Genomic DNA, 27,804 nt, shown 5'->3' on the forward strand with positions numbered 1-27,804 from the left:
CGGCAGCAACAACATTTCCGCCCAGGCGACTTTGTTGCTGAAGCCAAAGCTAAAGCTGATTAAGCGGCAGAGCGACAAAAACTGTAAACGAAAAAAAAAAGAAGGAAAAACTTACCATTTCCTGCCGCAAAGGCGGCGATGCGCTCCCTAACTGAACGTCTGGGCTCGTCGTGTTGGTTGCTGGTGTTGCAGCTGTTCGGTTGTTGCAGCATATGCTGCATCGCAGCAGTTGCTGGCGCAGTTGAGTCATGGCTAGGACTACGCTTCACCATTGTCGTTTTGATCACAGTCTTAAGGCGGCTGGGCGTGGTCGGACGTGCTGCTATGCTGGGCTTAGGTGTTGTTGCTGTTGGTGTTGTTGGTGGCGTCGGCGTCGACAACATCGATGTCGCTGTCAATGTTGGTTTATCGCTGCACAGCACTTCTGTGGCAGCACCCACCAACTCTTCTGCTGTTGCCGTTGCCGCTGCCAGTGTCAACCCACACTCGCTGGCTGTCGCTGTTGCGGCAATGTTCGTTGTTGTTGCCGCTGTCGTAATTGTCATTTTATTCTGCGACGACTTCGGTGAATCAATTTTCGAGTTTGTATATGTGTTTGTGTTTACGTTTGCGTTTGAGTTTGTGTTGTTCGTTTGGGGCTCGGCGTCGTCGGGTAATTTACAATAATTACAGCGCGGCTTATTGTAGTTACTTTTGTTGTTGTTGTTGTTGCTGTTGCTGTGGTTGCTCTTGGTGTTGCTTAGTGTATTTTCCTTATTGCTATGTTGCTGTTGTTGCTGTTGCAAGCTATTGCTAAGTCTTTGGATTGTTTGTTGCTGCTGCTGTTGCTCATTGCCACTCTGCTGGCTGTTTGTGACAGCGCAAGTTTTGCTTTGAGTTGCAGTTGCTGCTGCTAGTTCACTGCTGTTACGCTTGTTGCTGTTGCTGCTGCTGCTGATGTTGCTGCTGCCTTTGTTGTCCTGCCGCCATTGTTCAGGCACATTTCGTTGATTCATTAATATCAGCGCCACATTTCCGTCGTTGCCGCCTGAGATCTCTGCGATATCATTTGCCTCATCATCATCAACGGCATCATCATAATCATTGCAATCGTAATCACTGTCGCAATCTTGGCGTCGTTTGTTGCTAAAGTTGCTGTTGCTACTGTTGCTCTTGTTGTTGCTTTTGTTGTTGGCGCGTGGCACATCATCAATATATGTAAAATCGTTATCAACGAATATATTGCGAGCATGCAGCGTATTGGCCGTCGACTTGTATTTCGGCTGCTTCAATGAGTAACGCCTGCGCTGTGGACAACAGCAGAACTTGATGATGGTGCTCGGCGATGTTGGCGATAGCGATGTTGGCAGCGTCGGCGTCGGCGGCGTTGCAATGTCAGCCCATTTCTCTATCAATGCCAGCTCGCGAGCATTGGACATTGTTGTATGGCCATGGAGTGTGATTCTGTAAACAAAAACAGCGAACAGAACAAGAAACTCAAATTAATTGCAAAACATCAAAGGAAAGTGCTAAGGAGAGACAGAGAGAGAGAGAGAGAGAGAGAAGGCAAGGTGTCAAAGGGGTGGTAACAAAAATCAATTAACCACATTTTTCAACGCATCTCAGCTTTTCACCTAAAGTTTCCTCATTCCTGCGCCGACGCTGTTGACGTTGAAAACCAATTCGCTGCGCACATCAGCTGCTCTGGCACAGCAGCGCCATCTGTGCGTCATGGTTGCTGCCTCAAAGTTGGTGCTGTCGTCTAGACGACAGCAGCAGCAACAGCAACTGTTGCTGTTGCCAACATGTTTTAATTGCAAACTGCTTTTTGCGCAACACTTTCGAATGGGGGCTTAGAAGTGACCGCCAAACGCGACGGCGACTGCGAATGTGTTGCCAGCCGGCAGCAGACCCAGTCTGGATCCAACAGCAACCACAGTATTGGTTGCTGGTAACTTGGCTGCCTGCCACATGTCGATGCATGATTAACTGCCGCGTTAAACTGCCTGCGGCATCGGCCTGCATCCATTTAATTGCATTCGCTGCGGCTGCCACTGCAGCAACTATTTGCCCGCAGGGCAACAGCAGCAACAACAACAACAACCGCAGCAGGTAGCAATGCCATTGCCTACTATCACAACCACGCCCCATTCAAGAGGTTCGAAACTTGACTAGCTGCCAAACTACCCTTGGGGTTGACGTTGACCTTTTGTGCCGCCCCAAAAGCTTTTCATCGTTGTGAAAGTCTCCACAAATTCCTTTCACCACATACAAAAAAGCTGCTTCTATTGTGAATTGAGCGAGTGTGTGATGTGGTGTGTTGTGCGGTGTGTGTGTTTGTGTGTGCCACGCCTGTTGTCAAATGTTTGACAAATTAATTTCAATTGTTTAATGCACTCGGCTTATCTTTCACTTTATCGATTGGTCGGCCGACAGTGAAAATAAATTAACAATAAATAATTTTAATTATTTCATGAAGATGTCAAATTACACACACCCACGCAAAGAGGCGAAAGCCTTTAATGCCGCCAAAAGCCGCACAACAAAAGCAACAACAACAACAACAACAACAACCGTTTGCCATGTGTGTGCCAGGCCCAGGGCCGAAGTCGAAGTCGAAGCTGAATCCGAGCTCAAGTCATAGTCATAGTTGTAGTTAGATGGAGACGGAGTCGTCCACTTGGACCCGTGCCCCTATCTTGCAACGCGCTCTGCGCGATCTTTGCCACCAACTGCCAGCTATTTTTTTTTGTTGCTTTTGAGGCTTTGCACAGCTGCAAACACAGCGCACTCTTTGTATTTATTATTATTTCTTTTGCCTTTTTTTTTTCTTCACTTATTTATTAAACTTTTGCCAAGGCTTTTAGCTGTTAGCTTTTAGCCAGCCTATGGAAACAGCTCGGACAGCTCTAATAGGATTTTGTTAAGTTCGCTCAGCTCAGCTGTTGATGGCAATACCATAAATACAATGAGCTTAAAGCCACTCTCTAACGCCTTCTCTCTGCCTCTCGATCCATCCATCTCTGCATTTCGCCTTAGGCACTTTTCTTGTTTGCTTTTGTGTGACGCCCTATTTATCGTGTATATATATTGAGGGGGCTATTTGGGGCTCATATTACATCGAACATACATTTCGGCAGCCTTTAACAAAAAAAAAAAAAACACAAAACTAAGAAGCTGCCAACAGAAATGCTACCAACGATTTGTCAATAATTTTCTGTGGCATTTAATGACAGGGCGAACATAGCCGAAAAGTGATTATAATCAAATGAGAACGCCGAAAGAAATTAAATATGATCGACTGCCGAATATTGTGTATTAACTTTAATTCAAGGTTGGGAATTTATTTATTGTACACTATATAACAGACTCATAAATAAGACTACTTTGAGAACTAAAAGTAATAGTAATAATAGTAGTTAATTGATTTATATTCACAGTTCGGCATCTGCCACTTCATTATTCGTACGAAACAACACAGTTTTCGGCACAATTAAAACATCGAATTTTTACCAATTATAGAGCTGTCTTAGCAGTGGCAACAATTGACTTTGTTTCTCGATTTCAACTTTGATTTATGTTATTTTTGTGTTCCCGAAAAAAATCACAACATTCGGACTACTAATATACCCCTTTATGGCGCATATGAACAACATCATAAAATGCAGAAAAAACAAACATAAAACAACCTCAAAATATGCCGCAGCTGAAACCATTAAAAAAACTGGCAACTTGCCTCCTTTTCCACCACATACAATGCCGAATATATATATTTAATAACATAAATCCAAATACGGCATATAATCGTGTGCTTATGCATGATATTGTGATTTATGGGCTCCGGCTCGGATGTTGTTGTCATAAGGAGCAGACAATTAATATTGAAAAGCTACTAAATCCAGACTTACGCATAAATTAAAAACTTAAGTAGGTTGCCAAAGATGTTGTTGCTGTAGCTGTTGATGTTGCTGTTATTGCTACTGCTGTTGTTTTGTGCTATTTGTATGAGCAATAAATGCATGTAACAGCAGCGACAAAAACTGACAGCAATGAGGGAAGAGTTGGGGAGAGGGAGGGGGTGGAGAGGAGAGGGGAGACAAGCACCCTTCTCATGCATGCTTAACTCGTAATTTATGGCATCGCTTGAAGCTCGACAAAAACATTTTTGCACATTTGCAATGCATTTCAATGCGTTTGACATCGTAAATACATATTTGTCAATGCATTTCGAGTCGAGTATAAAAATAACCAAGTAAATAATCGCATATATAACACATGTTTGTATATTTGTTCGATTATATGGCTGGATGATTGAGCGCATGCGTGGCACGTACCGAGAGAGTACAGAGGCTATATAACAACATACTATACTATATAGTAGCTGCGATGAGGTTGTTTATGAAGTCTAGACGCCCGATTTGGCATAGCTATAATTAGCATATACCATTTGGATTTATGGCAAAATGCTGCTCCAAGTCTCCAAATAGACATAGCAGAGTAACGGTAGCTTAAGTTCTATGAACTCTGGAGCTCGCAGGCAGAAACTGTCCGACTAGACAGTTTGTCAGTCAGTCAGAGCTTAGGCTAATTGAGGCACTGCGATGTCGTTGGCAGCCGCTTAATGTCAGCCAGTCCGTCACTTTGGCGGGGCCATCGATCAATCAAGCAATCAATAAGTCAATCATATGCCTGAGCAACTCGAACAAAGCGCATACAAATTGATGCAATGTTCGGCGCGTTGAGTTTTAAATGCATTACAAACTGCAGCAGAGTTTGGAGAGTTTCGCTTTTTTAATGCCAGAAAAGAAAATATTATGTATAGATACCATACATACATATATATTTCCAATACGCATTCGATTCGTTCGCTCTGAGGAAAACTTTTTCCAACCTCGGGCATTGGCAATCAAAGCGACAGACATTAACGCTCCGACATCGACATCGACTGCGACTTCGACTTCGACTCCAACTCCATCTCCGGCTTTGCAGTTGCATTCAAAATGTTGTTGGCCACGTACGTTGGCCTGTTAATGCTGCCCATTAACCTGCTGACCCCGTGGAATTGACTGGCTGCTGCCGTTGCTGCATTGCTGCATTGCGTGGCACCAGCTGGTAATGACTCTCTTTCTCTTTCGATGGCGCGCTCTCGGTTCACGCAAAAATGCGCAGAAGCCAAACACTTTGCTGGCACCTCGCCTGGCCTTTTAAAGCAAGTTCGAGTATTGGCCCAGTCTAGAGCCTACTTGCTGTACTCGAATTTGTTGGCAATTTGTTGCGCCACAAACAGCGGTTGCTGTTGTTGTTGTTGTTGTTTCGGTTTTTTGGTAGTCGCCCAATTAATTTCCGCATTTCCCATACAAAACTTGGCAATTAATTTTTTCCTCCTGCTGCAGTTTGCATTTCTTCAACCTTGTTGTCTGACCTTTTGGCTCAAGTGATTCACGCCAACGCCATCCGCCAACCAGCAAACCAGCGAACAACGACAAGCAAACAACTGACATCCTCCATCCTCCAGCACGTCATCGTCATCGTCGTCGTCTTTGTCAGCGACAGCATCACTTTGGCTCCTAACGAGAATGGCCCAGGCTCTCTAAGTCGGCAATTAATCAAAGCGCCTTTGGCCACAGACAAATCCTTTTTGTAAGCTCGCAAAGCACTCGCATGCTCGCCAACAACTGACAACGCAAATGGCCAAAATGACAGCGGACAGCAGACCGCGATCCGCGAACCTCGTCCGCATCATGAGTCAGCCAATGCGCACAACGGTAACATTAACATGCGTTTTAGCTTTTTTTTTGTTCGTTTTTTGGGCGGCCAGCTTTAGCTTCCTTCACTTCCATTCAAATGTCAAAGGCCAAGCGAACAGTCAGAGTTTGAACATTTATTGAAATTAACTTGGAATATCGCGGCACACATAAGTGACGTTTTTCTAGCTAAATCAGGCAAACAAACATGCTCTTGACAATCAATTCAGTTATCAGACGCGGTTAATTGCAAATCCCGTTCAAAGACAGAGAACTGCATTGTATTGATTACCACAACTCATGGCACAACTGTAGCACTCAATAGTCAGGGACAAGGACAAGGACGCATTGTGCAAATAACAAAGCTCGAAACCACAACAAATACTTTGACGGCATTACTCGTAGTGTTTGACGCTTTTCGATAGCCACTCAACGGCCAGCCGATTAGTGGAGCTAGAGCCAGTGCCGAGGAGTGAGTGCTTCACCTGCAGCTGTTTGAATTGAGTTTCAATTGTTTCGCGCGGCCAAGCAACCAGGCAGCCAGGCAAGCCGGCTGGCCTGACAGCCAAATGCGTGGTCGTGGCTATTGGCAAAGGCCAAGTTAATGAAAATATCATTACAGTTTAGCCCAGAGCGTAACAATAAATTTTGTCTACAGCCAAAACAAAACAAGTAAGAAAGCTACAGTCGAGTATGTTCGGCTGCCAGATACTCGCTACCTGTTCTTATTATTCTTAAAATATACCGCATTTATATACTGAAATGATACTGAAATATGTTAAAATATACTAGATACCGTTTTGAATAGATACAGCATAGTGCAGTATTATTCACTAAATATACCGCAAATAATATACCGAAAAATATACTAAAGGATATACTTGGTATATTGATACACTACTACATTTAAAATAATACAGATATGTGTATATATACTTTATGGAGTCCGTGACGCTGTCTCTTTTTTCTATCTTCTGTAGACACAACATTATAATACCCTTCTCCCTATGGGTAGAGGGTATAAAAAGGCGCGATTACAGCTCACAGTTTTGCGCGTGTCCCACTCAGTTTATTGACTCATGAAATATGAGCACTTCTTAGGGTGTGTACTCTCTGTGTTTGAGTTGACGTTGCGATTGCCATTGCGATTGCTAGTCGGCGAGAGATTGAGATTGAAATTGAGGCATGGCACTCAGTGGTCTGTCTCTCTCTCTTCAGAGGTGCGTGCTAAGCTCGCATTACTCATGACAAAACGCTCAGCTCAACTCAAATTCTGCGCGTGCTTCACCAAATTCGAAGATTAAGCGCAAAAGTGCGCAATCTTCGAGCTGCTGCTGTCAATTTGACAAATGCCCAGAGCTCAGCGATTGTGACAGTTTTAGTGAATTCGTAATTAAGCATGGGCACACATGCATAAATACGAGAGTGTACTCGCTAGTGAGTGAGTGTGATGTTGTATTTGGCGAAACACAAAAAACAAAACACAAATTCAAAACATCGTGCCACATTTTGTCCGACTTCGTCGCTGCCTCTTTTGCCACAACATGGGATGACAAATTGCTCACATCACATCACTGACTCTGCCTGTGTCTCTGCCTTGCATGCCATTTGCGCATTTTAAATCGCTGCTTGCTGACTGCTGACTACCAGCGAAGGTAATTAAAATAATGCAGAAAAAGGTGTCAAGGACTTGCGACGTCAAGTGAATTTTAAATTGTAACAAATGGACAGCTTGTGGATAGTCTAAAGCTGTGAGGGCGTATATTTTGCATATTGCCTGTCAGTTTGCGAAAACAATGAGATATTGATAGCAGATACGTACGAGCTGGCGCGCAGTGCGTATACGTATTATTTATTAACTTCAGCTCACGTGTAAGCCCGACCCATACCTTAAAAACTTGTTGCGAATTTGTTATACAACTGCGCGGCGATATAATCTAGCTGATATGGATTTGTTGATAACCATGTGTGTTTACATTGGGATTATGTGTGATTATCTTTCGAGCTGAATCAATGCAAATTTTTGGTGAAAATTTGTTATATTGTCAGTGATTCATCAAAGCACGATATTGTCATCGCTTCACACTTCGAATGCGTAATACGAGATTATAATCTATAACACTATTCAAATTATTGCAAAGTTGTGACAATGTCCAATCAAGATATTAATTTAAAACACTTATAATATAAACTCACTTTACGTACACGCATGATGATCAAATTCCGAATTTAATACCAGCAGTAATTCAACAAACATGTTCAAATTTCGTCTAATTTATGGCGGCTTTCAAGTCAAGTGTTAGTCATACACTGCGTATGCGCAACATTCTCGAATCGTAGCTTAAATTCCCCCTTTTGCAGTGACATCATATTAGCACGTTCGCCTTTACTTCTACTCCTCTATAAGTATTTATACTCACATTTACCGACACACGCGTATATTAAACACGTATCTTGATATTTCATCTTGGCAAAAAAAAAGCAGTTCAACAAATTTGCATAATTTACCTGTAAAGAAAACAAGAGAAACATAAATTATTTTTGGGGTACTGTTTTTGTATTTCGTATTTTATACATAGCGTACGTATTTAAAACTATAGCCACACCTTGTGCAATAAATTGTAGACATTTCGCTGCCACACACATAGTAATTAAATGCAATAAAAAAATGATATAAATTTTTATCGATTAAATACGACGGCTTGCGAAATCTTCGTCGCGTCCAGTCGCGTCTCTCGCTCGTTTTTTTCGAAGACGTGTGCACTGCCGGCAACTTCATTGACAAATAAATTGAAATTTCGTTTCCCCAAAAAAAAATGCACGCCCTGTAGGCAGAAAAAAATGCGGCAACAACATGCTCATAACTCGACATTGGCTTCCTGCACACAATATGCAACATTTTGCTGCACGTCCGGATGTTTACAACAAAATAAACAACAGGGCGATCGCGTGAACGAATGGATACACTCATGTTCATGCTCATGATTTGAATGCGCATTCAAAGTCGATACTCGTAACTTGTTACAGTTTTGTTTAAGTTTTTTTTTGTTGCTGCTGCCGCGCTCTTTGTGATCACTCTGATCAAAGTCACATGGAAATTTATTATATAAGCCCGTTAACAAACAAAACCCCATCAATAATTGGGCTCAATCAATCAGTCTGTAAATGATTTGATCAATTTCAATTGAAATCGATGCAGCTCCACAGCCAGCTGCTAATCTGCCAGTTGACCCAGTTGACTCTCGCAAGATCCATATGCAATGCACGTAGTATAATAAGTATTTTGTAGTATCGATCGATCGATCGCCCGATCGATCTATCTATTTCGAAGATAAAAGGCATTTTCTCAAGCAACGTGTGTGTTTGCAGGTGAATGCACTCACGATTCGTATACGTTTTTTTTTTTTCTCTTCTTATTTTGTTTACTAATGAATAGCACAATGGCATACCGCAAGTGCGTTGAAAGATCCGTTTGAAGAGCTTTGCTTGTAATTGTTCTCTAAACGATGATTGGGGCGAGGCCTTGTCGTCTGCGGTTACGCCATGTGGCTTTTGGGTCGTCATAATGAGGTGCCAAAGGTAAATAACGCTGCACACACTGCACACGCTCTCTATCTCCCTCACTCTCTACGATATTTCTGGCTCGCCACAAATTTGTTTTCCCGGTTCTCTAATGAGCTTTGCAGCTGAAAAATCTCAGAGGCACATGCTTTAGGTAATTAGTTTGCTGGTACCTTGGATCGTTAATTTAACTCTCTCTCTCTCTCTGATCTGAGCTCTTTTTAATTAGATTTCCGTGTGTTCTTCTCCCTCCTCTCTCTCTCTCTCTTTGTGAAGACAAACACAGCTGCCATTGGAGCTGACAATTGTTTAGAAATTGCTGGCCCCAAAAAGAAACACATATTTCAATAAATACTCGTTTAGGAGGAGAAACGAGAAGATGAGAAAACCATTTGGCATGACTGCAGATTGGGGACGCATCATTCGAAACCCAATTTGTTTGTTTGTTTTCATTCGTTTTTTGGACAAAAGCGCAGCACATTGCTGATAGAATTGTAACAACTGTCGTCGCATAAATAAAGATATTTTGATTTATGCTCGCAACGATGATTACGAAATTGCTGTTAGAGAACTCTTGAGAGAGGGAAACGAACGAACGAGCGAATGAAAGAACGATCAACGACGATCTTCCAACTGGTTGCCAACAGAGATGCCGTGCTGCATGGATTTGCATGTCTAGCGCCAATAATTCTAAGGTGTGCACTTCGATGATATTTGAAGTGGTTGGCGGTGCGCCGAGATGTCGACGTTTGATATGGCGCGAGGCTATTGCGAATACTTTTGTGCATCGCCAGTCGCCAATCGGCAATCGGCAATCGGTAAACGGCAATCTGTGGGCCCATCCATCGATGAGAATGTGCGTGGAATTGTAAGTTTTCTGCAATTGCAATTAAAAGCAAGCAGCTGCAATCTTTTGAGCATGGCTTTTGTGCATGTAAGCGGCGCTTTTTTAAACTCTCTTTGCCTTATCAAGCAGCAAGTTGTCGTTGTTGTTGTTGTTGCTGTTGTAGTGTTGTGATTGCGATTGTTGTTATTGCAGATGCAAGAGTCGATTGGCACGCCGGCACGCAAATAACCAACGCACGCCCAGTTTTAGTCGCCGTCTGAGTCTCAACTCCATTCCCAGTTCCCAATACAAGTGAGAATCATTGTGACTCACAGACAGACAGACACTGAGCCAACAGACAAAAGCCTCCTCATTAGGCGTCGTAGTCTGTAACATTATCTTTGCTCTTGCTCTCTCGCAGCAGCAGTTCAAGCCTCAAGAGTGTGAGTGTCTAGGTCTGGGGCTCGTTTCAATTTCAGCGTTGGCGTTGAAAGCGCGACGAGCACTCCTCTTTAAGTACATAGTTATAGTCATTGCAGGAGCAGGCAGACATTATCATCATCACCAGCATCGCATCATCGTCATCATCATTAACTTCAACTTCGCTCATGAAGCGAATTATGCCATTTGCGTAAATTATTGTCAAGTGCCCCGACATGCTAAATCATAGATAGATAACCATCATCAAGCAGAGCTTAAGTTGCTTTTCACGCCAATCACGCCAACTGTGGGTAGTGAAAACAAAAGTTCAGCTGACCCACAAAACACACAAAAAAACAAAAGTTCATATTCAATGGCCTATTAAAATATAATACTTTATTCGAATAACTTGTGCCAGATTTGTTGTTGTTGACCAAAGAACGGCAACTTTCTTATTAAGAATTATATATATGCACTCATAATGAAAAGCCATAAAAAATGATACTTATATGAGGTCCAGCAACCCCTTTTGCTGGAGTTGCTGCAGTAAAAATAAAAAAATATAAAAAAAGTAACGACTGCCGCTGTCTTCTCCAAAATTGACCCAGAAATGGGAATGGGAATCGCTGTTGCTGCCGCAGTTGCACTTCTCAGTTCGCAGTTTTGCTGTTACGCGGAAGTTCTCTTGGTCCATGTGGAGCCTTTCGTCGCGTATAAATAAATTTAATGACTCAATTTGTAATGAAAAATGTGGCTGGGTCTTAACCCACAGCTTGTTTGCTCTGCTCTGCTCTCTGGCTCTGACTCTCTTGGCTGAGCTCGCCATAATTTTGCTTAAATTGCTGCCATCGGCATCGCCTCCAAAAATAATATTGACTTTCTGTTTGGTTTTAATCAAAAGACCATTCACCACAATGTAAATTCTTTGCAGTTAATTTTACATAAATTGCACAATTTAGGGATGCTTTGCACTTTGTTCTTCTTGCTAAGGATTCCAAATGCATTCATAATATGCAAATAAATGCGATGTATTTGACATCATCAAAAAACATTCGACTCGAAAACAGGTTTGCTTTGTTTTTATTTCGCTTTTGTTTATCGCATACAAATTTTTATTTGCCATACAACAAAATTCACTTAATTGCAAATTGTGTTACAAGCAGCAACAACAACAACAACCGCTTTGATAACCACATTCTTTTTAGACTGCTTTTATTTTTATGGGGTGGAGCAAAATGGCAAAAATAAAATACCAACAACAACAAGCACAGCCAGAGAGCTAAAAAAGTGTCAATAGGCCACAGCGCATAAATTTTACTAATTAACATTTATTGTTTGCCGATTGTACAACAACAACAACAACAACAACAGGCTACAAGCTATAAAAACAGTATTCAATTTGTATGTCATAAAATTTTATGAGTTTGCAATTTTTCAATTGTTGAAAGATTGCATGTAAATAGTTTTTCGAAACATTAGGCAATCGATTTATGCAGGAATCTTGTTAGCGAATGTTTAATCGTGGAATTTGAGTACTAGGAAACGAACACAAGATGGCGCCACTAATGATTTCCCTGTGTTTGACTACATAAAATAGTTGATTAATAAATGCCTTATGTAAAATTAAATTTTAGTATGACAAATATAATTCGAAAATTCATGTTACTTTCAATAACTGTTTTATATAGTTATTCAAAATTATTAAAGAATTAATATACCTCAAATAAATTTGCTAATTTGTTCTTCAACAATTCCAATTATCATTCTCAAATGGAGCAAAGTCTGAAATCTTTTTCTAAGCATTCATGGCATTCCTTGTCGTCTAGTTGATAAGCAGCTTGGTCCATTCGCATTGTAATCAGCACTCAATGATTGCTCGAGTGTCTGGCTGTAAATGAAGACTGGCGACTGGTAATTAACCCAGTGCATTATTGACCGTAACTCTATACAAATGCAACAGCAGTAAAAAACAACAATTTCATATAACGCACACACACAATTTAAAGTTATTTAAAAGCGGAGTATGACAACGGCTGAGGATCAAATTGATATGATTGGAGGCAATGACAACGCAGTGCGTGTTGTGTTGAGTTGTGTTGTGGGTTTGTCTTTGTCTTTGCAATGGTTATTATTTTATTATTATTGTGGCTGCTTTCGTTGTTGTTGCTGTGTAAACAAACTAATTAAAACTGACACTGACAGCTGATGACAATTTACGCAGCTGCCGCTGCCGCTGCTGCTTCAGAAAGGGAGACACAGAGAGTGTCTCTTTTTACATTCGAGCTAAGCTCCCAATGAGCTGCGCCTTGTGAGTTTCTCCACAAGAATTTATGGTGACTGCGTCGCCCCACTCCCTCCCCCCCCTCTCGGGTTTGTCTCCAATAAAATGTCGCTGCAATGCATTTGTTCAATTGAAATGTTGCACGCGTAATTGCGAAAATAAGAAAAACTTCAGCTGCACTTCAAAGTAGGCATAACAATCGAGGCAAAGGAGTTCCAACAGCAAAAGCAACAGAAGAAATTTTAAATAGAAATGCAATTCAAAAGACGATCAGTTAAATTAGCGGCAACTGTGCGCGGCATACAAATTGATGAGGCGCATTGGCAACATGTTGCCAACAGCTGTTGTTGGCAACACATGTTGCACACATTGCGTCTAGCTAGCAAGAGAGGAAGGAGTACACTATAGTAGTATAGTATATGACTAGCTGTTAGAACAAACATGTGGTTATATTGCCCGTAATATAAATGCCCCCAAAACTGCGGCAGAGAGTATCTGCTATCGGCGACACACCTTTTGAGCAACTCTCGACTCTCTCGAGGCGACTTTGACGACAGTCAGTCTGGCAAAACATGCGAAACGTGGGCAAATAATTATATGTGTGTATGCCAAGAGACAGAAAGAGAGACCCACTTGGCATTGCCGCTGTAGTTGCTGTAATTGTTGTCTATTTGGTGTTGGCTTTTAGCGTAAATGCAAAAAAGTAACAAAATGAAAACAACAACAGCGAATACGAGAGAGGTAAACAAAGCGCATGTTTAACTTGAAATTGTTACACATTTCTGTAGCAGCAACAATTGTTGTTGTTGTAGTTGTTGCTGCTGCAAGCGAGCAACCGTCCAGTGACAATCATAATTTTTCATAACTCAACCGGTTTTTCGGCGGAGCCTGACTGACGTTTTATGCTTTGCTTGTTTTGTGCTAGCGGCAGTTTTTAGCTTTTATATGCCAACATTTTCTGAATGTATTAGTGTGTGTGTGTGTGTGTGTTTGAGGCTGCACATGCGCACAAGTGTCGTCGGTGTTGGCGTCTGTGTCCGCATCAACTACAGCTACTTACATGAAAACCGCTAAGCGGCAAGCGGAGTGCGAGTGCTCGATGTCGTGCTCATTGCACAAAAGAATTATGTGGCATGTGCTCGCTCCGTAATTACCTGTGGGCACACACACGCATTCAATACCCACACACACACATACACATACTTGTTGTGTGTGTGTTTTTTGGGCTCGATCGCGTAATTAGCCGCATTTTTATTTCATGTTGCTGCTGCTGCTGCCGCAATGAAGGCCCTTGTCTCAAGGTACAAGTATTTTTGTTGTTCATTAAAACATGTTGTTTGCATAATATTTGTTATTGTTGTTTAGGATGGATTTGTTTTCTGTTTATTTATTTTTTTTTTTTTGACTGTCAAGGTGAAGCTTAACGCTTTTTTAAGCAGCATTTGACTTGATTCCCTTAAATAAATGTCTTTGGTATTTGCTCGCTTTGCTTTTCTTCGACCGACATCTGTGAAATGTATACGACAGTCGAGCAGTCAAGCAGTCTATAATTTTCAAACGTTCAAGTGCCCATCAGACAGCCATTTTTCTTGGCTCGCTGCTTGTGAAAGGAAGTCGCCAGTGAACAGCGAACAGCGGACAGCGGACAACAACTGTCTGTATATTGCCAAAAAGGCCAAAAGGAACTTGGCCAGGTCTGGAAGACAACAAAACATGAAAAACTATTGCAGCTGCAATTACTCGCACTTCAAAATGCCAACATTTTGCACAAAGAGAATTTTTTTCGACATGTTTGTTTTTCTTGCCCCTCCTTACCCCCTCGGAAAAGGTAGCTGCAAAATGTGGCAACATCAATCATTTCGAAAATTTCTGCATTTGCATTTGCAGCAATACGGTAGTCAAGACAACAACAACAACAACATGAAAGAGAGACAAAGAGATGCAGATAGAGTGAGAGAAATAAGACATAAATTAGCTGCAGGGTTTGTGTTAAGTTTTTTGTTTAATGTTGCTGCCCTCCCCTTTGCAGTTAAATGAGGGTGGCAAATGCAGGGCAAGTGTTCTCTTTGGAAGCCATAAACAAGAACTTGGCATGCCTCAGTGCACACTTAAAGCGAGCTATAAGAGGCCAGTCCCAGGTTTGTTTTATTGCCATGACTCACACACTTCCCCTATGCCAAAAGCCCAGCATTGTCATTTAGCTACTCGTCACAGTTGCTCAATATATTTTGCTGTAGTTGTTGTTGCTCCTGCCTTTAAGGTGTTTTCCACTCACCCACACACACTCGGTTTTTATGACAAGCCTAGTCGTCGATCCCATTGACCACATCCGCTGCTTATTTGGTGAGTCATTCTCTGTCTTTGGACTGCCAAGTTTTTAGTTGTGGCTCTCTTGCGAAAATTTGCATTTGGCATTTAGCTAAATAGACTCGTAAAAATCTTTCATGGGGGTCAAGGCCTCAAAATACTCGCAAATCGTTTCCATGTGAGAAATACTTCTATAACATTCCATTTGCAGCTCTAATGTACCTTGTTTTCTTTGTTGTAGTTTTTATTATCACTTTCTCTCAGTCACTTTCGTTGCAACTCGATAAGAAATACGAGCCATTAGCGCTTGTTATTATTCTTGTTGTTTTTACCTGATAAAGCAAACAAAGGTGACTAAAAACTGTGGCCAATGACCATTGAAAACAAATCGAAACTTGCATACTCTTCTAGAACACAATTTATAATATTTAAAGGTGAAGAAATTAGGGCTCATCAGTTGTCTAAATTGCAAAATATATTTTTAAAGATCTTATTCTTGTCCATCAACTGTCGAAGAATTATAGAAGATGTCTTTAGTTCATCGATGACAGAGTTGTCTATCTATTCACATAAATCACAAAGAATTATAAATGCATTTTGAATATATAGAACTCAAATTGCTTTGCCACCTCTTCAAAAACACAAGAGTTGTCGATCATTTTGATAATCCCACAAAAGAGTTTCGTATTCGAATAGAGAAGTTAGTTAGTTAGTTCATCATGATCAATAAATCAGAATGATATCCATTCTAGTCCCCGCCGTGAAGAGCCTTTTCTTGTTATTGCTTCATTGGAAAAGCTGCTGACATAACATTTCGCATAGCCATGATTTATGCAAAAACCAAATGCGTACAAACGGACAGGCTTATCTCAATGAGCTGTTGCTTTTGCTGCCGCTGCTGCTGCTGATGATGCCGGCCATCGGGCCAAGCACGCAGCCAAGAGTTTTGGCTTTGCTCAGATGCGTGCTGCAACAGCAACAGCAATAACAGCAACAACGACAACAACATCGAAGACATAGCAGCGATATTGATAGGCGCAATTAATTATACTCGCCTCACACTGACAGTAAGCGTTTTGCTTTGGTCGCACCGTGCCGCGTCTGCCCTCACATTGTTGCACCTCCCTCCCCTCCTCGCCCCCCTCTTCACCTCACCCAACACCTAGTGTGTGTGTGTGGATCGGACGTCGTCGCACGTATCAATGACCAAATGACATATTAGCCTTCGTCTTAGTGTAAAAAGCCGCGATAACTTTGGCAGACGCACACGCAACGCGCTCGCCGCCAACAGCAACCACAACAACAACAACAACACAGCAACAACTATAAAAGCGTCTGCGACGTTGGTAACAACAACAATGTCTCTTAGAACTGGGCGGTCAGCTAATCGTTTATTGAACCCGTCTGACAAAAATGCGCATACGCAACGTGCACCATGCAGCGCAGCTGTTTTGTTGCCTGCTCTTTTCGGTGCATTTCCAACTGTGTCGCACCGCTGGCCCGCTGCTTGCGTTGAGTGCTCCAAATTACTACCAAATGGTAACCCGGAACCCCACGGGGCGGCTCTGATTAGCAGCCGAATATGGTCTAGGAATGTGCTATGTGTAGTAGTAGTAAATGAGAGTGTGTGTCTCTCTATGCTTATATGCTTATGGTTATGCTTATGAGTAGGCAGTTTGATGTGCACGTTTTGAAATATGAACAGCTAAGTGAGTCTAGAAAAGGGTTCAGCTGCAGCAGGCCACTGTCAATGGCGCCTTCCCATGAACTTCGGCCACGTCAAGAGAGCGTCAGCAACTCCCACGCTATAAAGTAGCTCGTTTAGTGCATTTGTCACGTCTTTGTTCAGGTTGGGTTTTCTCATTGTACTCCTTCCAGATTCCACATATATATTTATGAGCGCGAAGCGTGTTGCAGCTGCTTAGAATAATAGAGTAATGCACTTCCTCACTTGTAACACTAATCAGCAAATACCTCGAATGTTATCTGGCCATAGAGATGCGCTTCCTCCTTTAATCATGCTGCCGAAGATGTTGAAATTGTAGGCAATTCAATTCAGTTATTGCATTTCCTGGCTCATAAACGAATGTTATTGCAAATTGTCAGTTACTACTGTGTAATCAGGCACAACAACAGCAGCAACAACAACAGCATCGAGCACTCAATGCAATGCCACAGAGCTCAAAGCTTCTCCAGAGCCCTCTCAACTGATTTGCTAAACAATTACGAGTACGATGAGTACGAGTACGAGTACGAGTTCGAGTTCGAGTTCGCTCTCTGGCAAAAGCGGCAAATAGGCTGTACAAGCACTTAAGATAAAAATCTTAATAGAATTGCAAGGCGCATTGCAATACAAATACAAATACGAATACAACGCAGAGAATAGTTGCACAAATAAAAGCAATGGAGTTGAGTTGATATGGGGAGGGGGGAACCTAATGATATTTATCAGCGATTTATACAATTTCCATGGGGGCATCATCATATTTACAAGTTAATATTTGCGCTAACAAGATTTGCCTTTGCCACAATCCAAGCACAAAAGCCGGTGATCAGAGAGCCAGCCAATGGCTCTCGCTATAAACTGCATTCAAGTCTAGCCTGGAATCCCACACACAAAAAGATCGGGGAATCGCAAATCGGGCAAGAGCGAGAGCGAGACCGAGAGCCAGAGCGACATGAGTAGACAAGCAAAATGCTTGTTAAAGCACAAAACATGCAGATTTCATTAAAGTCGCTGGAACTGCAGTTGAAGGGCTCCACTTTGCATGCAACAGCAGCAGCAGCAGCAGCAGCAATGTTGCTGTTGGAGTGCGGCTGTTGTTGTGGTGCTATATGTGTTCTTTGACCATTTTATTTGCTGTTCTTGATGCGTAAATGAAGCACCAGAGCTTCGCCATCTAATGGAGTACAAGGCACGATTGTCAGTGTGACTGCAACTTTGGCTGTAGCCTAATAGTTACAGTAATAAAATGGCAATTAAGTGTATTTATGGTCAGCACGATGGCTTCGTTGTTTTGGTCCATTGCCGCTGGATATCCTTTTATGCGTGCCAGCAATAAAAAGACTTGTTTACCCATGTACCAACAACTTCATAGAGAGGCAGACAGATAGAGAGACACCTCGAGTCCTATATAGTATATATTTTTTAGGGCTTGTGTGTCTGGGCGATAGCTTGTTTATGTTTATTGTATGCATAAGTTTGTGCTATTTTATAGTTTTATAGCTTACACATGTCCAATGCCCTGGCCGTCGTTCGTAGGTGGGCAGGCGTTGCCCAGTTTACGTTTATTGATTTTAAGTGTGAGTTTATGTTCTCGACTCGGCCAGAGATGGACTCAGATTGCAGACAGACAACAGCATTTCAATTCGTTCTGCATGTCAAGTTCATAAGCAGCGCGCCTCACACAATTAACATAACCGAGGGCTGCAGAGACTGCAGAGCTGCAGAGCTGGATGCCCTGCTGTGCCTTGTAATGGCAAATGGCCCAAAGAGGCATCAGATGCGGACTTTCATTCGTTGTTTTTTTGTGTTTTTGGTAGGCATCACAAAAGCGGCGTTAAGATTAACGCAAATCAAAGCAACAGGCGGGCATATTTAGACGTGCGTTCTGCTTTAATCAGAAAACAAGAGCGACACTAGGGTTTACGACCTAAAGCAGCTGCTAATTGCATAGTTTATTACACAGCCAAATCGATTCGATCGAATTGAATTGCAAACGGAAAATTATGCTTAGCATTATTGCCTTTACTTCATTGGAATTGATTGTAAGAACGATCGTCAAAAGTGCAATGAATTTCATGTGTCTGAACTCATTTCGGATGAGTCATGAGCGAAGAAACAACAAACAGCACACACATCATGGGGCGTATGCGTAATATGTTAGTTTTACAGTTGACTGCTCTCTTTCTCTTTCAGTCTTCGCCATTCTTATTCACTCAGTTTCGCTCAGTTTCAAAAGCTGGTTCTGATCTTCTCCTCTGGGTGACAGAAGCGCCGCCATCGTCGCAGTTGACGCTTTATGGGCCGCCTTTATCTGCGCTGTCATTTATGGTTATTTAAAAGTGTTAGTTATCATGGTTGTTATACTTGTTGTTGTTGTTGTTGCTGTTGCTGTGTTTGCTGTGTTGACGTTGTCATAGTTGTTGTCATTGTTACTATTGTCGTTGTTGTTGGTTTCTCTGGATATTCAAGAGCCCGCAAGCTAAAGTTGTTTTCACCTTTTACGCTCAACTCGTTTAGAAATTAATGCGAATTCGATTTTGAAATGTATGTTTGGCGAGTTTGACGAGCTCATTTTTTTCTGTGATTTTGACTCACAGCGAATTTCGCAAGAATCTTCATCCAATGTACACAGTTGTATACGTAGTAGGTGCGTTATTTTTTTTTTCATTTTTTGAGCTGCAACCAACTCGAATAATACAAACAGTTGGAGAGCAACAGTAGCAACAACAGCAACAGCAACAACGACAACGACAGCAACTGTTTGTTCATTGGCATTGGCGCTGCATATTTGCATAAGAATTAGAAAACCCGCAGAGCGACAAGACACGCAGAAATCTTGTTCGGCATGGGGCATGGGCAAAAAATACAACAACAAAAAAACACAGCAGATGGTGGAATGGCGTTTGGGGGCATGAGGCGGTCATATAAAGTCGGCAGCACACAAAAATAACTCTCGTGTCTACACCTTCAAAAAAGCGACGACGACACAGCAAACTGGCCCATCAAAGCCGCCAGAGGCAGCAGCAGCCACAACAACTACAACAACAACACAAATGGCAACATTAGCGCAAATTTCAACGGCGCACAATTTGAATTTGATTTTGTTGTGCGACACAAACACACACACACTGAGAGAGATGGGAAACACGTTTATTGTATATATTTATTTTGTTTCGGTTTTTTGGGCATTTTAATATGCATACAGCAACAACAACAGCCACAGCCACAGCAGCAACCACAACAGCCTCAACAACAGCAGCAGCAACAACTCCAGAAAGACAGACACATTACATTAGCCAGATCTCTTGGCTGTCTCTGGTCTCTGGTCTGGTCTTGCTTTGGCCTGGCCAATGACTTCAAAAACATGTGTTGATTAACATAAATGATTTCTGTCTGCCTCACAGCATGTTGTTGTTGCTATTGTTGTTGCTGCTGCTGCTGCTGTTGTTGTCTCTCAGCTATTTGTAAAAAATATTTTTGGAAATCTTTATTGCTATTTGGTGTCAAAACGCGAATAGCTTCGTTTGACATCAGCAGCTGGCGCAAATATTTATTGATTTAATTGGCATATTTGTTCATCCCATGACTGCAAATGGCTTGCGAAAGCTTTCCTTACCTTTTTTGGTTGCAATTTTCATGCAGATTTTACTCCCAGTTGTTGACTGCAAAGAGAGAAAGGTAGAAGAAAACAAAAGGTTAATCAATATGAAGTTGATTTCAGCATACAAATTAGTCGAACTTTAACTATTTGATAGATACTTTGCTACTCCTACTCGTCTTTTGGCCATAAATCTCGGCAAAGTGTCGAAATTAGCATGCTGTCAATGCCCGATACTGTTCGAATGCTCGAAAAACCAATTCATTAGGCTGATTGATGTGGTATTCAATTCTTTTTCGGAATATACGAACATACGTGAACAACTCAAGATGATTGCCAAATGTATTCTCGCTCTCCTAGCTCAGATTTTGCAATTCAATCGCCTGACATTGGAATGAAACGGAACGGAACCAGACGTCATTTGAAATACAAATCACAACACGTAGCACATCAGGTTTCGCCATGGTCAGCAGAGTCCGACCGACCGACAGTCTCTCAGTCTGTCAGTCATTTTATAGAATTTCTAAACTGGTTGCAGCCACATGGTAGACAAAAGGCCAGGCACATACTAAATGCAAGTACAAGTCTAGAAAAAAAACATCTAAGAAAGCAACAGTCGAGTGTGATCGACTGTGAGTTACCCGAAAATAAGTAATTTTCAATAAAACCATATATTGAAAATATGTTAAAAATATATCACCAAATACTAAAATATTCCGAAACCTTGTTTTTTATATTACATTCACAATATGCTGTAGAGTACTAAATATACCAGATTGTTAGCTAAAGCAGCTCAGACTCAGACTTGCAGTATGTGTTTTTTGTCCATACAAAAGTATTTTTTGAAGAACTTTTAATATTTGTACGCGATCCCAACCAAAAACCGTCTATATCGTCTTGGCTGTTCAAGAATATATATCTGCTATATATCTTTATCTGCCTTTCACATACATTTCCTTCAGGCACAAACTTATAATACCCTTTTACCCTATGGGTAGCGGGTATAAAAATTCCAGTAGGTGCTGAACTGTTTTTACTTTCAAATGCCGCGCATATTTCGCATGCAACAACTGGAATGATCAATGGACCAGTGAGGAATGAAGCTATGACCAGCTCTTTGGATAATTTGCGTGTGTTAATTGAGACTAAATGGCAGCTGGCAATTGACGGCGGCCCTAACGCTTTGATTAATTATAGACAGACTGTCATAATTTACATTGGATCGACAGTTGTGACTTTTAATATGCTGTAATTGCTGCTGCAACAGACAGCGAAAGAGAAAGAGAGAGATAGAGAGACATGCAACACAACGAGGCATGCAAGAATTCAATTAGGAGACGAGAAAAAATGGTTGTTGCACAATGAAAACGAAAGCTTTGCCGCTTGTTATTGTAACCCACAAAAAACAACGTATCGAATGCCACTCGAGATGAGATGCGACAAATCACCATCGACATCGACATCTACAGATTTACTTTTCAAGAATTAATCCGTGAGTGATGAGAAACCAAATAACGCCAACTCATTGCCTAATCAAAAGTAAGAGTAAAGAAATTGTTAACAAAAGCTGCCAGCAACAGCAGAGCACAACTATAAACAAATGCGAAAACAAACACAAATATAAATATAAATAAAAATACAATCAACAATGAAAACAAATAATCGTTGGTTGCGCATTAACCCATTTTTCTATATACATATATTTTTTTGTTTGTTTTTGCTTTTTGCTATTGCCACAGTTGAAGTCGAGCTGGAGAAGTGCCTGCTGCCTGCCTTGCGTGCCTGAAGCTTATTGATCAGAGCCACGTGATCGAATCAGCAGTGAAGCGAAACAACGGCAACCGTGGCAGCAGCCGTGGCAGCAACAGCAACAGTAACAGTTGCAACTACTACTGACACACCTAGCAAAGCAACGGTTGCAATAATGAGCAACTGCCAGCTATATAGATAAGACAATTGTGTGGGTGCCCATGCCACAAATTCGTTGAATGTTGAATGCTGAAGCCACCTGCATTCGTTTGCTTGGTCTGAGCAATTTGAAAGCCTGCCAATCAGCAGAAAGGCAAAACCAAGCCAAAGAAAACAATGCAACATTGCCACAGCGTGTGACTGCCAAAATGTTTGCCAACTCACACACGATTTTGTTATGCATTTCAAATGCAAATTGGTTTTGAAAGGTAATTGATCCCAGTTGCTCGTTGACAGAATAATTCTCTATGACTTTCAAATCAAATGCACACAGGAAATGTACAGAAAAAGAAAAAATATACGTAAATAAATACACGAATTTCGGCTATTGACTGTTTGTGTATGCTGGCAGTAAAATCGAACAACAAAAAATTAAATAAACTCTGCACGCGCCGTGGCACATTTATAACTTTGAACTTGACAGGGCCAAGAGATCGCGACTGCGCAGTTTATAAAACTTTAAAGCTGGCCAAGTCAGTGCTTTTTGTGCGCCTCTCGTTTTTTTTGATATGACAGCGTTAATTGATTTTCGTTTTCATTTACATTTTCCATGCGTTTTCTTTTCCAGCACGCATCGTTTAGAAATTTGGAAACTTATCACAAGCAAAGTTCTCGCTTTATTTCTTCGTTCTTTGTAATCGGGTTAAACGCTTCATTACGCATGCAGGCAAGCGTTACAAATTAACCCAGTTATTTATGATTATTTAGTCTTTAATTTTGGTTGCATAGATGAAATGATTTAGATGCCGCGACAACGAATGACATGAGAAATTCTTTAGACTCCGCTCCGATGGAAAGAGTATAAAGAAAAGATCATGTAAATTGCATAATCATTGGGCAGCTGGGCAACAGCAACAACAACTCTTGACCAATCTCTAATGTGCAATTGGGTGAGGGGGAAATAGTTACAGATGCTAGACTAGATATTCTTAGAGTTGTGGCCGAAAACAAAAAAACGAGTTTCAAGTGTTCGACTTGCTCCATTTTCCAGCCAGGCAGCCAGTCAGTAATTGGCCAGGCAATTGCCAATTGCAATTTGCAATTGTGTTGTGCCCCATCAGATTGATGCCTCAGTTTGATAATGACCAATGCCAAGGCATGCAATTTTAACGGTTGCAAACTGACAGCTTGCACAAAAGTCCAGCTCGTGGGAGAGCGAAGTAGAGAGAGAGAGAGAAAGAGAGAGAGGAGAGCGAGCTAGCTGCTAATGTGTTGATGATAATTCGCAGTAGCTAGGCAACAATAAAGCTGCGCATGTTGCACTTGACTCGGCTTATAAGCAAATTTATGTATATGTTGTATATGGGGTTATAAAACAAATGAATAGAGTAATAGGCGTCATAAAATTAGCTAGAAATACACAACAGCAACAGCAACACAAGCAAAAGCAAAACAAATAACAAAACAAAGTGTTATGCGCGACAATTGCCGTCGACAATTAGGCGCATTTTGTTGTCGACACTTTTCCAAACTGCCCCTCTCTCCCCTCTCGCTTCGAGAGCAGGCCAAGACAGGCAGCTGGCAGCGATTGCATTGAATTCCCCAAAAACGAAACGAAAAATTGTGCAACGACAAAAATGCGAGTCGCAGTCGCTGCTGAAAAACAAAGAGAGAGAGACCGACTGCAGTATGTTGGCCTGGTCGAAGCTGGATTTTTATTGTTGGTGGGTGGATTGGCAATTGCACACACATTGAATTCGTTTCACACAGTTCATTAAGGCGAAACAAATAAATAAATAAAGCTTAATTGAAATCGAAATTGTCAACACAAGAGCCTAAGCCTAATGAAGGTTAATGGACAAAACTTCGAATTCAAACTTCAAATGTTCAAACTCAAATCATTGCCATGAATGAAACGTGCAGAGAGAGAGAGAGAGTGCGAGAGGTGAGGAAATGTTGTGAAGTGTTGGTGTTGTGAGTAATGCAAAATAAACACAGTTAATAAATCGATCGAATTTCATTAATTGTAAAATAAACTGGAAACCAAAAGAGACACAGATGAGGTGGCTTTTGGTTTATGTGTAATCTTGAGGAAGCGTAGACAACAATCATGCGGAAAATGTGCAGAGACTCTTGGCTGTCTGCAACTTGGTAAACTGCAAACTGTGAGATGGGAGACAGAGCGACACATGGTCATAGCATCTCATGATGAACGCATTGGCATGCGTGTGCAGCAACAGCAATAGCAACAGACACAGATACAGATACACATAGCCGCATAGCCATAGATACAGATAGATACAGATACAGATGCTGGCATTGTTGATTGGTAGGCTGTTAACTGGCGACGTTAATTTCACTTTAACAAACATTTCGCTTGTCTCCAAGCAGCAGCAGCAACCACAGCGAGTCGCAGTCGAAGACTTTTGTGGCTTTCAGCCTGATGTCTGTGACAGATCATATAGAAATGTGTTGCATTTTTAATCAAAACGATCGATCAAACGGTAGTTTTATGTTTGACTCTTCCCTCTGCCACACACTCGCTCGCTTACTTGCCTCTTGCTTGCTTTTTGTATGATTAGAGAAAGAGCTGTGTGTACGTACGCACACTTATGGCGCTCACTGTCTGCTTGCTGTCTGTCTTTCAGTTTTGTCTGTCTGTCTTTCTCTCTGTTTGTTTGTTTATCTAACCGGGTCTGGCTTGGTCCCGGTGGCACTTTTTGTGCCTGCGAATGCAGCACATTGACATACGATACACCCAACAACCACAGGCTGCTACAGTGAGGCCTGCATATGTATGTATGTCTAGCTCTGCAATTTCATTTCATTTTGATCGATCGCCATTGAAAATGTAATGCTTTTAAGGAAATTTCAGATACTCGCGGCGATTATGCGTTCTGCTGGCAAACCCTAAACACACAATGCATAAAAAAGGATCAATTTCAAATTGAGAAATCGGAGACTGCAGCTGCCGCTTCTTCTGCTGCCAAATGAGTGATAACTAAACACAGTTATTAGCCCTTGGGCTAGACAACCCTTAACCTTTAACTTGACAGTTGGCAGTGTTTATGTGTGCGACTTCATTGGACAACCTTGAAGTCGCAACCATCAAAAAGCCATTAACGCCTGCTCCATACAACCTTTGGCGCTGCCGCCACCGCCGCTTGCCGCTTGTCCCCTGCCACTTGCAACACTCTCATCACCATAGAGAAGCCTGGGTTTGTTGTCGTTTTGAGTATTTACCAACATCATTACGATGAGGCTGCACATTTTCTCAAGAACTATTATAGCAACTAAACAAAATTATACAATGCATGCATGCAGCAAGCGGCATGATGCATGAGCCAGCACTTGGTGGGGGAGTACAAAGAGGGATGGGGATACTGAGTATGACCCCGAGACGGATTCTCCACCCACCGAGCGCAATGTTTGTTAGAGATACGAGCGAAGAGCGAAGAGAATAAAATAAATGTATCTTTACATTTCTAAGAAGCATTTAATGCCATCCACACGCCGACGCCAACCAGGCGGGGCATGCGTGTTGTTGTTGCTGTTGCAGTTGCTTCAAAGACTTTGTAATTTCAGCTTGGCTGCAGCGTCTGGGGCCTATTGCAAGTGTGACTATTAAATTGGCGGCGGTAATTTTAGGTTATTTCTCTTTTTGTTGCAAGTTGCAAGCCCAAACTCAAACACACACACACAAACATACACAGACTGCACGCAAAGCGACGTCGCCTGCAGCAGCAGCAGCAACAGCAGCAACCATTGCTTGGGCTTGGCCAGCGTCTGGACCACACAACCAAGTCGACTCATTGCGTCGTCATCGCTTTAGGTTTGTTTGCCTTTTGCTGAAATTAACTCTGTTGTAGCTCTGTCTCTATCTCTCTCTCTCTCTATCTCTTTCTCAGTCGAAATTATGCAATCACTGCGACTGCGTTGCACCCGCGGCACATATATGAAAAGCGAGTCTGGGAGTTGTTCGATTCTCAATTGATTTTTACGACGAATCTTTTATGAGATCGTACGTCTAACAATTTTTTTTTTTTGGGCAACTGGTCAGTGGGCCACCCAGCATTTAATTGCCTTGTCTCTTGGCTTTTGGTTTGCCTTGTCTTTTGCTATCGATTGTGTAATTAAAACAGGTCTTTTTCCCACTGCATCTGAGGATGCAGCATCTCGGCTGCAAATCTGATTAGCGACCTACGCGCGACATTTCAGAATCTTTTGCGGCATTCTTGAGTGTCACAGAGTGCTGCAGCTTGAGGCTCTTGCCTCGCTGGTTGACTGTAAGCTGGAGGCCTGTCCAACTGTCAGACATTGCCCACACGCTTCGCTGCACATGTAAAGCAGCTTTGGCGACTGTCAGAGCTATTTATTTGCGCCGAGTCTAAAAGGAGACTGGCTGCCAGTCGCAGTCGCATCCACTGACAAATCAATAGCCAGAACGTAGGCCGAGAGAGACACGGTCCACGGTTCGTTCAGCCAAGTGTAGGCATTAAATATGCTGCTGACACTTTTAAATCTTGTCACACTGTTCGATCGCCATCGCCTCGCCATCGCCATCGGAATCGAAATCGGAATTGCAATAAGCCATCGACGATATTGCAACATAATCGAGAATCTATTGCGTGGGCAAGCAGCAACTAATTAAGCAACTCTTTCTTAATCGCTTTGCCAAAAACAGAAAAACATTTTGTTCATTTTTTTTTGATGAGTTCAAAACCCGCCCATAAAAACTGAAGCTGAACTGAAGATAAAAGACTGCCGCAAAACAGCTTGTTACAACTTAATGAGCCGAGCTCACTTTAAACAATATAATAATAATACACTTTAAGAGCGGTAGCCATAAAAGGTGGACGTGAGTGAGGCTAAGCACTAAAGGTCAAGGACTGACGATGTTTCAATCTACAAAAAAATCAAGCGGAAATGGGTCAGCGTTAGATTAAAACAAATTAAATGGAATGCTACGAAATTACTTGTAGCTCGAGTTAAAGCGGAATCTTTCTACTCAGCAATTGATTCTAATGTTTGTTTTGCTAAAGCAAAGTTGAGATCCATCATAAAATTAAGTAAGATGTCGAGTGTGCTCGACTGTGATATACCCTCTATACTACATATTATATTCTTATTCTTATTGTCTATTAGTTTATAGATACACTATTACATTCAGTTGATATACTACACCAATATACCAATAAATTTTTGGCAAGGAGAATTATTTCTTAAATAATTTATCTGTTCACGCTGATCATGAATATATACATATGTGAATACATAAACATATATACCTAACTGTAGGCACAAAGCTGTTATACCCATATACTATACACTATGGCTAACGGGTAGAAAAAGTAGCGAAATGGTTTTTTGTACTGACATTAATTCCGTATTTGGTATTTGGAATGAAAGTTGGAATTGTTTAGTAAGAATTCTGTTTACTATTTCTGAGATTTG

At 41.7% G+C, this 27,804-nt stretch overlaps 2 protein-coding genes across 2 annotated transcripts in view; one reads left to right on the top strand and one right to left on the bottom strand.

Moving 5' to 3' along the window:
* The window catches only part of LOC133836724 (uncharacterized), a 130,715-nt gene that overhangs the window by 73,454 nt on the left and 29,457 nt on the right, over positions 1-27,804 (top strand). The gene's annotated exons all lie outside the window — the stretch shown is intronic.
* Positions 1-27,804, bottom strand: part of LOC133839304 (uncharacterized) — a 96,176-nt gene that overhangs the window by 41,577 nt on the left and 26,795 nt on the right. The window contains 2 exon segments of the mRNA XM_062270730.1: positions 116-1,443; positions 20,461-20,506. Of these exon segments, the coding sequence (XP_062126714.1) occupies positions 116-1,418 (1,303 nt within the window). The 5' untranslated portion in view covers positions 1,419-1,443; positions 20,461-20,506.

The sequence above is a fragment of the Drosophila sulfurigaster genome, chromosome 2R, assembly GCF_023558435.1.
Source record: "Drosophila sulfurigaster albostrigata strain 15112-1811.04 chromosome 2R, ASM2355843v2, whole genome shotgun sequence".
Classification (NCBI taxonomy): Eukaryota; Metazoa; Arthropoda; class Insecta; order Diptera; family Drosophilidae; genus Drosophila; species Drosophila sulfurigaster.